This window comes from Amblyomma mixtum, chromosome 4 (genome assembly GCF_055824585.1).
Source record: "Amblyomma mixtum isolate Tamu chromosome 4, ASM5582458v1, whole genome shotgun sequence".
In the NCBI taxonomy this organism is placed as follows: Eukaryota; Metazoa; Arthropoda; class Arachnida; order Ixodida; family Ixodidae; genus Amblyomma; species Amblyomma mixtum.
In genome coordinates, this window is record NC_143015.1 from 105,925,511 (window position 1) to 105,941,902 (window position 16,392).

The following is a 16,392-nucleotide window of genomic DNA, read 5'->3' on the forward strand; positions in this document are numbered from 1 at the left end:
CATCAAGACCTTTGACGAGAATGGACTTCCTGATGGCGTCAAGCTGACCTGCACGAAACAAAAGCTGTGAAGTCCGTTTTTCAATAGTCTGTGGTAGTTCCACGCCGTGTCAGGTAAGTTAACCACCGATGGATCCAAGAAATCCGGACACTGACGGCCGTCTTTTCCAGCCAAGGCAACTTGTGCTTTTTCGGCAGCCGTCTCCGTAATAGCCCCAGTGTCGACACCTGCGCTTGGTTCCTGAAAAGCAGCTTGCGATGTTCGCTCGCAAGCAGAGTTGCACTGAAGTTCGTTTAACTCTCCATGGACTGACGGAATGCCAAGGTACTGCTCCTGCTCTGCAACGCCCGAAGCTTCTGTTTCTTCCCGTTTCACTGCCACCACTTCGGACAGTATGCCAAGACAGCACTGCTCTGGTTCCTGCTGTTGCCCCTGAAGTAATGGCGCATGTCCACTGTGTGGGGGATCCTGATCAGCAGGGCCTAACGGTTCCTTTTCCTCTTCTTTAATTACTGCCATCTCAGCTGGGCATTCGTCCAACGGTTCTCTTGGTTCTTCCTTAATCTCGAGCATTCCCGGGCATTCTTGTTGCATTATGGCCTCTTCAACTGACCCCGCCTCTTTCGACGTTTCCGGCGGTGGACTTCCGGTCGCTCGGCATCTACGCTGCTTCGGTATCGAGCTTGCAGGAGGCATGAAAATGCACGGGACGGCGTCACTTGTCAGTGCGCTCCGCTTCGGAACATCGAGCAAGGTTTCGCTGCCTAGAGCGGCAAAGTACCGTCTCCGGATGATCATGTCTTCCGCGAAGTGCCGTATGCAGACACCGTCCTTGGGAGTGAGCAGGCGGTCTTTCCGACCGATGGCTGCGTCCCATGCCGCCAGCCGTTTTGGGTCTGACGGGGCTTTGAATACGATCACTTTCTCTATTTTGGCTCCGCTGCAATTTGGAACGAAGCAGCTCCGGCCCATATTCCCCCCTCGAGTTGCTGCAGCAAATCCGCACTTTCACAACACACGGGTCACTTTCGTACGAGCACTATTTAGCGACGACAGTGCGATGTTACGGGGTGTAACAAGACCATGACCAAAGCATCCGAGTCTTCATCTAAAAACCGTCCGCGCACCACGCCTCCTTCAGTTGTGCTGCAGCGTATTGGCCGTTCTGCTAGTTTCGCGGTTTCGCCGCTGGATGACGCGTCGGGCAACGGCATGAGTTGTTGAACGCGCGTCTTTTGAAGTTCAACTATAATTGCGGTCCGGTCGTAACGCGTCCTAGGCGAAATATTAAACACAGCGCACAAATTTTCCTTGCGCCTTTTGACCCGGAATAAATAGACGTTTTCTTTATCTCTGCTTCTGATCATACCACATGGTAAACTAAATCTGCATAGCCATCTTACACGAATATTCTTTTTTTTTCTTTTTTTTTTTGGGGGGGGGGGGAGTGCTTCTCATTTCTGAAGAACGGGAAAGACAAGGAATTGCACCCTGGTACAAAATACCACCTGCTAATTTATTTGTTCACAAAGAGGCGACAAGTCGAGAACGTTGGAAATGTTTCGCTGTGGTGTAACCGGTGCGGCTGAGATATCTTAGGTAAAGTTGATGAGAAAATCTTGGAGCTTAGCATGCATATCTTGTGGCAAGTCTGCGCAGCGCTAAATAAGGCTGTGCATACGTGCACAAATTCCCCTCGAATGCACTGGTTAGTGCACATTGCTGAAGAGTTTAGACGCGGCTAATATCCTCCAAGGAAGAAAATTAGCTACTGCCACGATGCTCACAAGAGCAAAAAAAAAAAGCGCAGGTGGCGCCGCGTTCGCGGGCTTCTCGTTAAGGCATTCCCCTACACGTGCTTGTATAAGAGACCGTCAATAATCAGGAACCACGCTCGCGCAAACTACTCAACCACGCGCCCGCAGGCTTGGCTCCTGACTTTGCCCTAAACAGGTCTTTCACGTTCCGGCCGAACAACATCGCCCACGTTGGATGCCCACGGCGTACAGAAGCGCCATATATGTATGAGGAGGAGGGTTCTTGCGTGCAACGACTGTCAGCGGCAGCAGCAGCAGCAGCAGCCCGAGTAGCATTCCAATCTCCAAGCTCGACGGACGGTCGGCTTTCTCAAAGCGCCGGGGGAACCCTTCTGCTTCCTAAGCGTGGCCGCCGGCAGCGGATGTAAATAAAGCTCTCCGTAGGAGGAGCCTGGAGCAAGCCAAGCGCGAAAGAAAAAAAAAACGAAAGCGAAAATCTTAAGAGAAAATCTACACGCAGAAAGAAACGTATACACAGTGCACCTCGCCCTCGATCGGCGAGCAGACGGAAATGAGCAGACGAAAAAGAGAAAATGACCAGACGACAGAGAGAAGAAAACCAGCAGACGACAGAAGCGAAAGAAAAGCTAGGCACAAGCAAAACAAGTAAACCAGTCTCCGCCGCAATATTCCCGCGCTCTCCGCAGCTAGGTCTGCGGCGCCGCCGCTATCAATGCAAGTACACAGAGAAAGGCGGGCCGTCGCGGAGAGAAATGTCGCAGAACCCGGCATGTTTCCGCTTGGGCCGAGGCCTCGGTCGAGAGAGGCGTTTTCGGGAAAGGCAGCGCCCGAATGGGCTGTGTGTACAGCGAAGTAACAAACTCATCGACGTACGCACGCACGCACACACAAACGCAGCTCCGCTCCTCTCGTCTCAGTCCGCCCTTCTCGTCAAAGAAGGAAATGCGCTGCAATCCCTGGCTCGCCCCGCGGTGGTGGCGGTGGCAAGTAAAGCAGGGGCCGCGGCAGATGTACACACACAAGCGTTGCGCGTACGGCTGCGTACAAAAAAGCAAAACGGTGGAGAGGGTAGGAGAGAGAAGGCGAAATATATATAAGCAATGGCGGCGCCCTCTAGCGAGTCACAGAAGCGATGTTGCGGCGCGCGCGGGATGAGTGGAGCAGACGAAAGCGTTTTCGCAGGGGCGCGGCGTTCGAAGATAACGGCTTGGATTGTGCGCGGATGTGGGATTCGTAGGAGGAGATGAGCTACTCGGTGAGTTCGTTTTGCTGAACCGCGTCGCTTTACTGTGTGTGTGCGGTGCGTTGTTGTCAAAGGCGGGAGGCCTGGCAGTGCAAAGCGGTTGTAAATGAGCCTGCGTGCATTGAAGACCGCTGCAGAAGACGAGATCAGTGTGTAGTAAGCGGGCGAAGCGTGTGAGTAGTGTTTGAGAGAGAGAGAGAGAGAGAGAGAGCGTCTTGAACGGTGATCGAAGCCAGTAATTCTCGCCACATCCCGAAAGTATCGAATGACAGACAGATGCTCACTACGCCGAGGAAGCCGCGATGCTGGGGAGGATGTAACTATACCTGCGGAACCAATTATAACCCTTAGAATTTGCACTTTTAATTCTGTAGCTCGCGGACCGGAAAGCCGAGTTGTATATAAATTCGACCTTAAGGCTAATATTTCGTCGTATGATAACATTTACTTTCGGTAACCGACACATCAGAATTGAGGTAAAGCGTGTCGTAGTGATATCCTAGGTTTTTCGGTTCAGTTCTGTTTCTTCGTCAAAAGCCATTCGTGCTGAACTCGAGCTGAATTACGGGAAGAAAAATAAAGCGCACTGAATTCTATTTAAAAGGCTTGATTAAAGTTAAATGAAACGCAGGTGAAAAGGCACCTGTTTTTTTTTTCTAGCATTTGTATTTTATGCACTTTATTCTATAACCGGAAATATTACCGTCTTCCATTCTTACACCGCGCTTCTTCCTAGGACGCCAATGACCAAGGCCTTTAGGCCTCTATAAAAGAGCCTAATGAGACAGCTTAATTGCACGGTTAATTTTATTTGCACTTAAAACGCCTTCGATTACACAGAAACAGCTTTCCAGTAATTAATCAGTTTTTGCATTTCTGCAATGAGCGGAGCGTTAACGGCGAAATTTCCAAGTGCAGAACTTCTCTTTTCTTTTATTTCCATTGCTCACTGCACTGTATTCTGAACAGCTTTGCTAGTGCAGTGCACCAAGGCCTTTACAGTCGTTACATCGAAGCTGTCCTGGGGTCGCTTCGTTACATGGCTTTTACATGAAATTGTCCTCTACTGCTTCGTGTACGACGCTTTCTCGAGAGGCCATTGAGGGCCAGTCTAACGTGTGAGCAACACCGTGAGATGTGGTGTTCGTTATTCACTTCCTGTCAGCCCATCGGCGGCGCACGTAATAGTGTACACCTCAAATGACGTAGGCGTCAGCTAGCTTGAGAGAGGGCTTTAATGGCCACTGGAGAGGCCGGCTGCCCTTATGCACCGCAACCATCTGGGCTCTTATCGCTGCACAAACAAGCTGCCCGCAAAGATAACAAAAACTGTCGATCAGGACTGGGTGCCCCTACCATCTGTGGCTAGATGCAATAAACAACGGGTAGATATCTTTTCGTGACTGCACCAGAGGTCAGTTCTTTCTACAGTGAGTGCTCGGGAGTCCTTAATAAGAGGGCACTGACCAGGATCAAGCCAGTGCCATCTTTTCTTTTTTTTTTGGTTATGTTGTCACTGCGTTAGCGAAAAGCCGAGGACCGGTAAAAATTCATCCCCCGCCTGCGAGCCCCCATCCACCTCCACTCTCCCGCGACGAAATGAAATGAAATACGCAATAGGATTGTGATCAATATTATGCTCGAAATGTGTTATGATTACTTTTGTCCATGGTAGTACAGTCATGGGCAAAAGTCTGCGGGGCCGCCGCGGTGGCTCAGTGGCTATGGTGCTCGGCTGCTGTCCCGAAAGACGCGGGTTCGATCCCGGCCGCGGCGGCTGAATTTCTTTGGAGGAGAAATTCGAGGCCCGTGTGCTGAGCGATGCCAGTGCACGTTAAAGAACCCCAGGTGGTCGAAATTTCCGGAGCTCTCCACTACGGCGTCTCTCATAGCCTTAGTCGCTTTGGGACGTTAAACCCCATACCAAACCAAACCAAAAGTCTGCGGGATGCTGATTCCCGTTTCTATATATATATATATATATATATATATATATATATATATATATATTTCTTCATGGTCAGGCAAATCAGGTCAGTGATGCAGGAGGAGACATGCGCATGCTCCATCAGGCAGATTCTAAACACAAAAAATTGGCAGTGGTTTAGCTCTTGTTAAACCTGGCGGATTGCGAAAGCAACGAGGAGAGAGAGAGAGAGGCGATGGAGAGCGCGCGGCGGCGGCCCTGGCAAGCTATAGCTATGCGCCGCTACTGCGCATGCGCAACTGGCGAGCGCGGCAGCAGCACCTCCGCGCAGCGACGGCGGCGGAGCGCCAGCTGTGCGCCGTGTGACGTCACTGCTCCTCGCGCATGCGCAGTGTGGCTTTTTTTCGGCTCCACGAAATGGCTCGGCGACTCGCGTAGTGTTGCTTTCGCAACAATATGCCTATATGGGAGTAAAAAAGGAATAAGCTGTTCTCTAGCGCGCTTATTCCCTTTTTACCCCTTTGTGTTTAGAGTGCAGATCTGACCGGCTACCGAGACAACGCAGAAAGATTTTTTTTTCCTGCAAATTTTTGTCTATGTCTGCACAGCAAATACTGTTAGCGCGGATTTGTCGCATCCCATCGTATGATCGCGTGTGCAGCTTTCTTGTCGATGATTTTTTTTTCTCTTGGATTGGTTTCTAATACGACTGTTTACACAATTGGTGAAGAATAAAAAAAGATTGGTAAATTGTCCGCAGATCTGGGCCAGATGGGAGGATAGGTAGGCACCCTTTGTGCTCCTTCCTTCGTTGTGCAGGAGTTGTGGTGTACTTTGGACTCCACCTCCGGATCGGCATTGATGCGCGCGATGACTCCAGGAAATACTCCGTTTTCGTACTTGCCTCACGTGGGATTTTTACTCGTCACCTTCCCGTTGTTAACGGCTTTCTCATTACTATCTTACCCACCGCGGCGGCTGAGTGGTTACGGCGCTCGGCTGCTGACCCGAAAGACGCGGGTTCGATCCCGGCCGCGGCGGTCGAATTTCGATGAAGGCGAAATTCTATAGGCCCGTGTGCTGTGCGATGTCAGTGCACGTTAAGAACCCCAGGTGGTCCCTCATAGCCTGTGTTGCTTTGGGATGTTAAACCTGAATAAACCAAACCATTACTATCTTGCATCCTCAAAGGGGGCTTAACGCCTATGGCGTTAGGCTGCAGGACCTAAAATCGCGGGATAGAATCCAAGCTGCGGCAGTCGAATTTCAATGGAGGATAAATACAAAAACGTCCCTGTTCCGCGTGATATGGCTACCCAGAGGGACTGCCGAGACTGTTAACCCTGAAAATTTATTACGGAACTTGGTTTGGTTTTTGCGGGTTTAACGTCCCAAAGCGACTCAGGCTATGAGGGACGCCGTAGTGAAGGGCTCCAGAAATTTCGACCACCTGGGGTTCTTTAACGTACACAGACATCGCACAGTACACGGGCCTCTAGAATTTCGCCTCCGTGGAAATTCGACAGCCGCGGCTGGGATCTAACCCGCGTCTCTCGGGTCAGCAGCCGAGCACCATAACCACTGAGCCACAGCGGCGGGAGATTACGGACCTTCAAGATTTTGCAGCACACAATACGACAAAGAGTAATATGCATTTCTTTCTCGTTTTCTTGAACGATATTTGCTAATACGTATATTATGAATAATGTATAGTTGCCGAGTGTTTAGTATTTGTTAGTGAATGTGTGTGGGAAACCTATACTCTTTTTTTTAATTTACGCCATATGTACACAAATATTCGGTGATGGATGATGATAAACCATAAAAGTGGATGATGATAAGGCATGATGACATCTCTTGAGTTTCCTCGGCGTGAGTTTGAAGTGAACCTTTGTCTATTTTGATAGAAGGTCGGAGTAATCGAAACGCTTCAACCTACTTTTGGCTCCCAAATTTCCCGAATTTCGCAGTAGGGTGGGGCTACATGACTAGTCAGTGCCAGAGTTGTTGCCTCAAGAACCTACATATATAGCCAGCATATAGCTGCGCCCATGGGAGGCAGAATCAGTTTATGAAAAGCTATCTGACTGGACAGCGAGTAGACGTATTCGCCACGGTCCGGAGTGCACGTTTCTTCAAACACGAAGATTACTCACCTTGTGGAAATCGGTCGTGCACGGTTGTGCCGTGCAGTAGAGTTAAGGCAGCAGACAGGCGTTTCCTGCTTGATAAAAGTTTCCTCCACCACAGAGGATTTCCTGCGAACGCGTCTGCGCGATTAGAAGAAGCAATTAGGGGAACAGCGTACACAACTACAAAAAAAAAAAAAAAAACTTCATAGCCTGCCAGGCTCGGCACAAACAGCGTGTATAGACGTCGGTGTCGGTGTATAGACTTCGACGTCGTCCTTCATTCAAAAACCAGGAAATTGGCAAAGCTAACCAAGATTATGGCCGGTGATGAGCAATTATATCTCTAGAGGACGCAGAGATGCAATGCCTTGCATAAATTAAAACCAGTCTTCAGAAATGCATTTACCCAGTATGCCATCGACTAATGTGTCATCGCCCTTGGATCATTTATTTGGGGGTCGTATTCGAGACTGCTGCCTTCTAATATCGGCGATGGTACCGCGAACGCGATATGCAAAGTTCCAGACAAAAAGAAATTATCTTCAAAATAACATTAACCGGCCATAGGTTTTCTTTCTCGCTTTCGCGTTTGCTTATTGGTTTGGTTTGGTTTATGGGGTTTAACGTCCCAAAGCGACTAAGGCTATGAGAGACGCCGTAGTGAAGGGCTCCGGAAATTTCGACCACCTGGGGTTCTTTAACGTGCACTGAAATCGCACAGTACACGGGCCTCTAGAATTTCTCCTCCAAAGAAATTCTAGCCGCCGCGGCCGGGATCGAACCCGCGTCTTTTGGGTCAGCAGCCGAGCACCATAGCCACTGAGCCACCGCGGCGGCTGCGTTTGCTTATTGTTTTTGTTTTACACTAAGAACGAATAAAGAGGAATGTCGTTAATTCAAACTCGCTTATTTCGAACTCCCGGTTTATTCGAAGTGACGCTGTTCCAGGCGCTTTCAGGAATGTAACGCGTGTCTCACAGCTGGACTGGCGGTTGTTCCGGTCGCTGCAACTATAGTTGGCTTGAGATCTTTAACACCACGGCATTTATGTCTGCAGCTTATTTCACCGGGCATCGGTTCCCAGCTGTCCACATCCGTTGGTCCTCCTATTGACATGTTTAGAGGCTCCTTGTGTCACGAAATTCGCTGATTGGTCGAGAAAAGTGATAACCCGCCCACGCGTGGCAGGTGGCGACCGGCTCACCGGTTTGAGAGGATTCCTGCCCACCGTGGCAGATGGGAATTAAATTAATGATCGTTAAAGAGAGGTCGCGTTACCTGGTGACGTCATTACAACCTGCCCCACGGAACAAAGGGGAAAAAGTATCAAGAAAGAGAAGGCAGAAAGAACAAGAACGAGAAGAATAGGGGGAAATCCGGTTAGAACCAGTCATTGGCTTCAGGTAGCGAAGAATGCCTATAATCTTCACAATAATTAAAAAAAAAGTAAGGAAAAACAAGGGTGGGGATCTCTATAATAGTATACAACTTAAAAAAAAAAATCACCAGTTGCTAACACTAGGCCGCGGTCCGCGGCGTTCTGTATTACTCCAATGGCCAATCGCAACAGGTAACGAAATCAGCGTTTTAATGTTTGACTATATCAAACAATCCCCGTATCAAAATTCTAGAGCTCATAATTTCTTTCTTGCGATAAGCTTCTTGTTTACGTAACAAGAAACGTTTAACCAGCGGACTACTTTTTCGTCGTGCAGGAATTCTGTGCGCGGAGGCTGAATGTGGGCGGAGCTTCACTGCAGACTTACGTTGTCTCCGACTATAATGCTACCGCAGTCTACTCTTAAAATGCGTTAGGTGTACTCGAAGTTTTTGTACATGTAAAAAGTATAAAGGCGACCAAAAAAAATAAGTACAAATAAAAGAACAAAGACGGAGTGATGGTTGGCCGAATCAGTTGTACAAATGTTTTCAATTCGCTGCTTGCAACGGTCGATGTGGCCTTTTCTCAATGGACTCCTCGAGGGATCCCCTGCAACTCGCGCGATTATATCTTGTGGTTGAAAGCCATACGCGTTCAGTCGTTCGCTTCTTCTCTATAATGGCCCCATCACATGCAGTCGTCGACAAATGAACGTTTTCCTTCCTTCACCTGTCCTTGGACAACTCGAGAGCGCACGTTTTGAGAGGCCTTCGGAAACATACGAATGGTCTAAGCGACCTGCAACTTATGTTTCAAAGCGCCATTTCAGTTCAAGCGGCACCCTTGCGAAGCTCATTAATGGCGTTCGAAGGGTCTGCTTCACGCGGCGTTTTGAATTTTACTGTTCGTAATCGACTTGTCAAGGGTATAAGAACCTGCTTTAAGGCAAAAAATATACCACCAGGAAATTATGTAAAAATTCCCCGAGAGATAAGAGGTAGTAAATAATATAGCGGGGCCACATTTTTTCGCTGCATATTCTTTCTTCGGAATGCCGTCATCTCCATGCCGACATTATGTGGGGATTTCGGGCAAAGTACCCCCCAAAAAACTCATGCCAGTCCCGGAATAAACCTGTATTGCTACATAAATATCGTCATGGCCCGGTATTATACCCACTGAATTTCTTTTCCAATGCAGTTTAGATTTGCAATATAATAACTATTTGCAATATAACCTGCAATATAATAGCTATTTGTTCACTTGCACTGATCTCGGCTCCTCAGCAGTCTGCTGCAAGGGTTGGATTAAAACGACGAATGAGCGATTTTATTTACGTTACAGCATGCCTCACGTGACCTCAAACAGAACTGTGACGTCATAGACGCTATTCGTTCACCTGCTGAATCCGAAAGTATAGCTACAGTGGCGAAAATATTCAGTTATAATTTAGTTCAGGACACTAACAACAACAACAACAACGGAAACAAGCACCCCAGCTGCACAGCTATTCGTCCCAATATTGGCAATGTATTGGCAAAGGCTGATCCTCCAAATAAGGATCGATTGCATTATTGGGCCGATTACCTGTGGTGCTTGGGTGATGAATTTTAGGCCCTCACAGGCTTTCACTAATCACTAAAGGGGGCTTCAGTCCCCCATATCCAAACTGTAGCGAGGTTGATACACAAAATCACATTATGTGGGGATGTCCGGCAAAGTCCCCCTGAAAAAGCCCATGCCAGCCCCGGATTCCTGGGAACGCCTACTTCAAGACAAAGAAGTTCAGCAATAACTGATGGAATGGGCCATGGAGGTCGTCCCAGAAGTGGGACTACCTAGTGAACCAGTGCGGACTTAACAGAGAACACAAGCTCTTTTCTGTTAAATAAAAGTTGTACATCTATATTGTGCGACAGGACGGAGCGAGCTTCACTCACACTCGCAATAATGGCGGCCACTCCTCCGAAGACGATGATGAGCGATGATGATGAATACATGTACAGATGAAGACGAAGGTCGCGCACTGTGCTCAGAGAAAGAGATACTCTTTAATGAAGTTCAGAGAATTTAGCCGGCGTTTAAAAATCGCTGGCATGCTACTCTGCGTAGGGAGGGGAATTTGGGAGATAAAGACAGAAGGAGAGCAGCGTGGAAGAGGTAAAAAAAAAACGAAGATAAAATACGGCCATTAAATGGGTACTAAGGATGCAATGGCGAGTATTGATGTAACCTATGGAATGATGGAGTGCATAGTCCGTCAAATGGGCTGACGAAGTTCACTGCATGAAGAATGCATGAAGGTAACGTGCAAATGATTTTAAAGCTTATCGAGATGTCCAATGTCTGCTGTATATCTATAGAACATCGCGTTTCATTCGTTGAAGCAGTGCCATATCCTGTTCACGCTGTCATAGAACACCCCAAGAGTACACGTATGCCTAAACGAACTAGAAGCTTGCCAGCGCCCTCGTGTCCACCCACCTGTACAGCGCACGCATATTCGCTGTGGCCGTGGGCAGAAGCTGAGGCGCCTTGACCTTAAAAAAAAAAACAGGGAGGCTGCCACGACCGACGACCCCGCGGCGATCGACCTCGAAACGCCATCTGAGCCCGGCATATGCATGCAGACGTCAAGAGCAGCCCGCTCGCTGCGTCAAGGAGTTGACCCGAGCCGTGAAAAGCGTGGGCAGGTTTGAATGACGTGCGCGAGCTCCATATCCTTATTACAGCGCTGTACGCGTTGTTTTCAATTTACCTGCATCGCTTGCGCCGGCCAGACGCGGAGGCTTTTAAGGGAGTTGAGTGTGCGAAATCCAGCTGACGCGAGCGCTTTTGTTGGTTGCATGTTCCATTACACTTCGTTGTGGAGTCCATGTGTTACGCAACACATGGTCTGCCTACAGAAGCGAGGAAGGAAGGAATGATTTTAAAAGACCTTTCTCACTTGGCCTTAGGTGTATCCGGGTCTTGATACCCCTCGACACTGGTCGTAGTAAACCAGGGACATTCAACAAGTAAAGTTCGGTATCTTACCGGGGAACCTTCCACCTTTCCCCAGAGCTGGGTACCTCGATACCTATCTCCGGCGAACGGCTGCATTGAAATTGAGGCGCAGTGGGACAGCTAGGGGTATTGAAGAGGGGCCCGGGAAGGGGTGCATATTTTGGAAGGGACGTTTTGATGATGACGAATTTTAATGGCGCAAGGGCATCTGCGGTTAAAGATCGCCACGGCACAAGTTTTTTCGTTTGCTCAAGGTGGGGTCAAGGACCCATTTCCCAAGCATTTCACCCAAGATAAGCCGAGCACCAAGCCAGGGGAAGCTTGTACCCATTGTATCACCGGTGGGTACCCGGCGACACTGGGGATCGAAACCCGCACCTCCAGCATGAGAGGAGGGTGTTCAGACCACTAGACCACCGCTGCGGTTGAAAGGGACGTTTTGTTTTGCTTTGGCTATGTTGCATGGGTGGACACCCTCAAGGAGGTCTTTATGTTAATTGCTAGCTGAAAAGATCACGTTCCCCGAGTTGCTTGGTTGATGCACACATGTGCAGTGTAACTTCGACGACCGCTGCAATATACTAGCGCTGCAGTATCCATTTTGAGCTTCAGGTATACATGCATCAGTTTTGGTCTTCTTGATTACATCCTTAGCTGACATAATTTCTGCTTGCGCGTGACGTCAGGAGCGCCGTGATGGTTAACCTCGAGCACAGCTTCCACAAGGCTTTCACCGGACCAGGTGGCGGACATGAGCGAATTAGGCGTAATATATGCAGCTTTGGCCTTCGTCTGGTTCACCAGCATGTCAATCAGTGTGAGATCAATGCAGGCCGTCAACGTTGTACGCCCTGTAGGGTTTCTATATGTGATATCCTCATGCGGTACAATTTGATCGGGACAACGCTGATACCGCGCATTGTTCGGACTGGTAGAAATGCTGCACCATGCGTATACTCTATCACTTGTCGGGCTGGAGGGGTAACGTTGGACAAGCCAGCAGGCCGACCCCTGGCCTTTCAGAATTGGGTACGTGGACGTGAGCGCTTATCTCGAGCGGCCCACTTCCTGAACGTCGAGTGCTCTCAGAACCTCGCCATATGTTCACGGGTATGCATGCAATGTCACGGTGGAGCGCGCATCGGAAAGAGTGGAGCTCGCGTCGCGTTACGGTGGAGTAAGGCTTGTCCTTGAAGCATGCCTTCCTTCAAGCACTTTTGTAGAGGCAGAGTCTGAACCAGACTACCACGGGGTACCGAGTTCGCGCAGATTATCGGTCAAAAATGGTCCACTTCCGTGCTTGGAATGCGAAAGTATTGTTTTTACTTTGTTTCCTTTTATTATTATTTTAATATTTCCCTTTCTAATGCTACGCCAACTAATTACCATATGCAGTCGTAAGGAAACACATATAACAGGGTCGCCTTTGTTCACGAAGAAGCAACACGGTTTTGATCTTTTATGGTGGAGGACAAGGAGAAAATGTTATAAAACGAAAATGGTGGAGCCAACGGTTGTGAAGACGTTTTTTTTTTTTTTTTTTTTAAGCTGCACACGGGTACGCTGCCGGTAAAAACAGTGATGGAGTAGAAGGGCTTGTTTTTACGTTTTGTGCCATGTCACAAACCAGAGTCAATTGAAAGCGTCTTCATAGATTTTTTCGACGAAAAAGACTCCAAGACATACGCGGTTCAAATGCGACCCCCCCCCCCCCCCTCTTTACCACTTCTCCCAAGCCCTCAGGGGCCAATAAATCCGGCCCTGGAGGAAGACGAGGGTTGTCCAAACTCTACAATATACTCATGTTGTAAAGCAAGACACGCTGCCTGAATGCTTTTCACCAGTAATACGAGAGGGTGCATCGAACCTGAATACGCTGCTTTCAGAGCGACCATATGATTCTGTGAGCTCTTTACTGTCTGTTTTACGCTCCGTTTTTTTTTTGTTTTTTTTTTAGCCTGCGAGAGAAGTATTAATGCACAGACGTTGCAGCCCTTGCATAAACCTCTATTGACAATCCTCCGTTATTCTGCCCCAATATATCCTTCATGGAACTTCCGAGCAGAATCTGCGGAGTTTCAGATCAAACCTTTGTAAGGGTAGAGTTCATGGCCCTAGAACCGTCATACACAGCGTAGTTTGGTCTCCCCTTCCACTCTTCAACATATGCGCAGCTCATCTTGTGTCAACGTCTAGTATATGGGGGGTCGCCTGCTTACTCAGACCGCTCGCCTTGTTACAGCGCGGCATTTCCCGTGTAGGGTTCGTTCAACGGCAAAATTCGAAGCTCCTCTCTGTTCGGCTACTCGTCGCGGACATTGATGCATGCCTCTATTATGACCGTATTATGTAGAGGCTCGCTCGCCCGGAACCGGAGGTCGTGGGTATAATCTAAATTTATCCGCCCAATAATCGCGCTTGTCATCGCGCCTTTATTTGCCTATATATTGACCGTGCGCTGTACTGGGAATGGAAGCATCCGGGATCATTCGTACGGAATCATTCGTACTCGCATACGCCTATATGGGAGTAAAAAGGGAGCAAGTTCTCCTCTGGCGCATTCCGCTTTATAAAAGGGAGTGCGCTAGAGGACAGCTTAATTACTCCCGTTTTACTACTTTCTGTTTGTAGCAACAGATTTTCCTGTAGCATGCATAACTACAGAAAAATCTGTCGTTACGACAAAACATCCTGTCGTATATCGTCTGTCGTATATTGGACAATATTTTGTCGTTTTCTCGACTATTCGCAACTTTTTATTCTCTCTTGAAAAAGTACCGGGGTAGAAATAAGGCAGACACCCGCCACATATAAACCGTTATACATGCTAGTATGTATAGCCGTGGACTTATAAGCAGCGTAGGATGTAGTGCTCTGAGCGCTGTATATTATGACCCGGCTGAGAGAGGGCGCTGCTCCTGTGAGTGACAGGCGGTAGAGGGGGGGGGGGGGGGAAGGGGCGTTCCCGGACGCATCTGCGGTCCATCAGCGCGTCACGGATCTGAGGACTCTATAATATTATAAACACGTGCATAGGCGCGGGCGAGCCGTCAGGGAGAACGCGCGCACATGCGGAAGCACTGCTAGGGTCGATCGCCCTTTTCTCGGAGCCTCTCACCCTCTTCTTTTGACAGCAAGGGCCAGCTGATCGCATGCTGGTCCCTGCCAGACACTAGCCACAAGAATAGTCGCGCAGTCTTCCGAAGACGCACCATCTATGCAACTCTGGCATAAACCTACGATGTCATGAGTCCGCCATCGTGTCTCTAACAAGATTTTCCTAAGTTGTGTACTAATCATGAAAACGAAACCGCAAATGCTCCTGAAACGATACCCGGAAACCAACGTCGACGATCTGTTTTCACGACGTCGAGGTAATCCGCCTTGCAGTTGCTATCCTGTATTTGTTAGTGGCCGGGGCAGGCATAAGGCTGTTCATGCGACGTCGTGGAAATATAGGACAACGCAGCGAGCTATGGAGAGAAAAATGATAGGTGCAACTCTAACAGACCGGAAGCGGGCGGAGTGGGTGAGGGAACAAATGCGGGTTAATGACATCCTAGTCGAAATCAAGAGGAAGAAGTGGGCTTGGGCAGGGCATGTAATGCGAAGGCAAGACAACCGCTGGTCTTTAAGGGTGACGTAGTGGATTCCAAGAGAAGGCAAGCGTAGCAGGGGGCGGCGGAAAGTTAGGTGGCTGGATGAGATTAAAAAGTTTGCGGAGATACGGTGGGCGCAGCTGGCAAAGGACGGGGTTAATTGGAGAGACACGGGAGAGGCCATTGCCCTGCAGTGGGCGTAGTCAGGCTGATGATGATGACTATGAGATTGGGTGGAGGGCCTCGTTTTAGAAGCATTTGCGGTTTCGTTCATGCGTGAATAGTACCCGACTGTATAGTCATCGAATAGAATTGCTGCAAACAAGCTCCACCTATCTATTCTGTCTGGGTGCAATGGGCAAGTCAATAACCCGTGACGAAAGCGGGCGCGTTGTCTTATCTTATCTTTACCATCAATCGTCACGATCATCATCATTGTTCATTACTTTCGCGCTTAGGGGGGCCCCAGCTGACAGCACTGACAAGGATAATGAAAGATCACTATATACTCTTCTGCACTGATAATGGGCATCGTTGTAGAAGCCACAGAGCTGAGGTCAGTGGATTTGGGACCAAGATCGCAGACGTCTCTGCGTGTCGGAATGGACCCTGACTGGCCTTGGCCTTTGAGTCCTTGACTGCCGTGACTGGATGACGTAAGCGCGCCAGCCAATGATATGCAAGCAGGTCCGCCACCTCGGCTCTCCTCTCAGCTGAGTAGCTTTCGCCACGCTGCTCAGTATTGACGACAAATACTAGGGCGGTTGGTTGGTTTGGCTTATGGGAGTTTAACGTCCCAAAGCGACTCAGGCTATGAGGGACGGAGTATTGAAGGGCTCCGGAAATTTCGACCACCCGGGGTTCTTTAACTTGCACTGGCATCTCACAGTACACGGGCCTCTAGAATTTCACCTCCATCGAAATTCGACCGCCGCGGCCGGGACTGAACCCGCATCTTTCGGGCCAGCAGCCGAGCCGAAGGATGCATTGCACTCCTCGAGCAATTTAGATGCAGTAATCCAATGCAAAAGACAGTGTGTACAGCAGCCGGCTAACTATTAATGCGCAAGCATTACTAGTCACATTACGAGAAACGTCGGCGGTGCGTGTGTATGTGTATGTGCACTCGCAAATGGTACAGAAAATCACAGCAATGGCAAGGAAAATAGAGTGACGTCATCAAACGACCGTATGTCGTATACACAGCACGCCCAGCACCGCCATTTCATACAGTCCTACATATCGTTAGTCTATGTATGCTCCCCACTGGCCGACTTCAATGTGGCGCCAGTCTTCGCCGGCCACATTCGCGCCAAAATAGTGACA

The 16,392-nt window shown here is 49.0% G+C and overlaps 1 protein-coding gene across 1 annotated transcript in view; it reads left to right on the forward strand.

Annotated features, from left to right (window-relative positions):
* Positions 1-2,906: 2,906 nt before the first annotated feature.
* LOC149347718 (neuronal-specific septin-3-like) overlaps positions 2,907-16,392 on the forward strand; it is a 93,024-nt gene continuing 79,538 nt past the window's right edge. Inside the window, exon 1 of the mRNA XM_089587385.1 lies at positions 2,907-3,033. Within this exon, the coding sequence (XP_089443511.1) occupies positions 3,022-3,033 (12 nt within the window). The 5' untranslated portion in view covers positions 2,907-3,021. The remainder of the gene's footprint in view (positions 3,034-16,392) is intronic.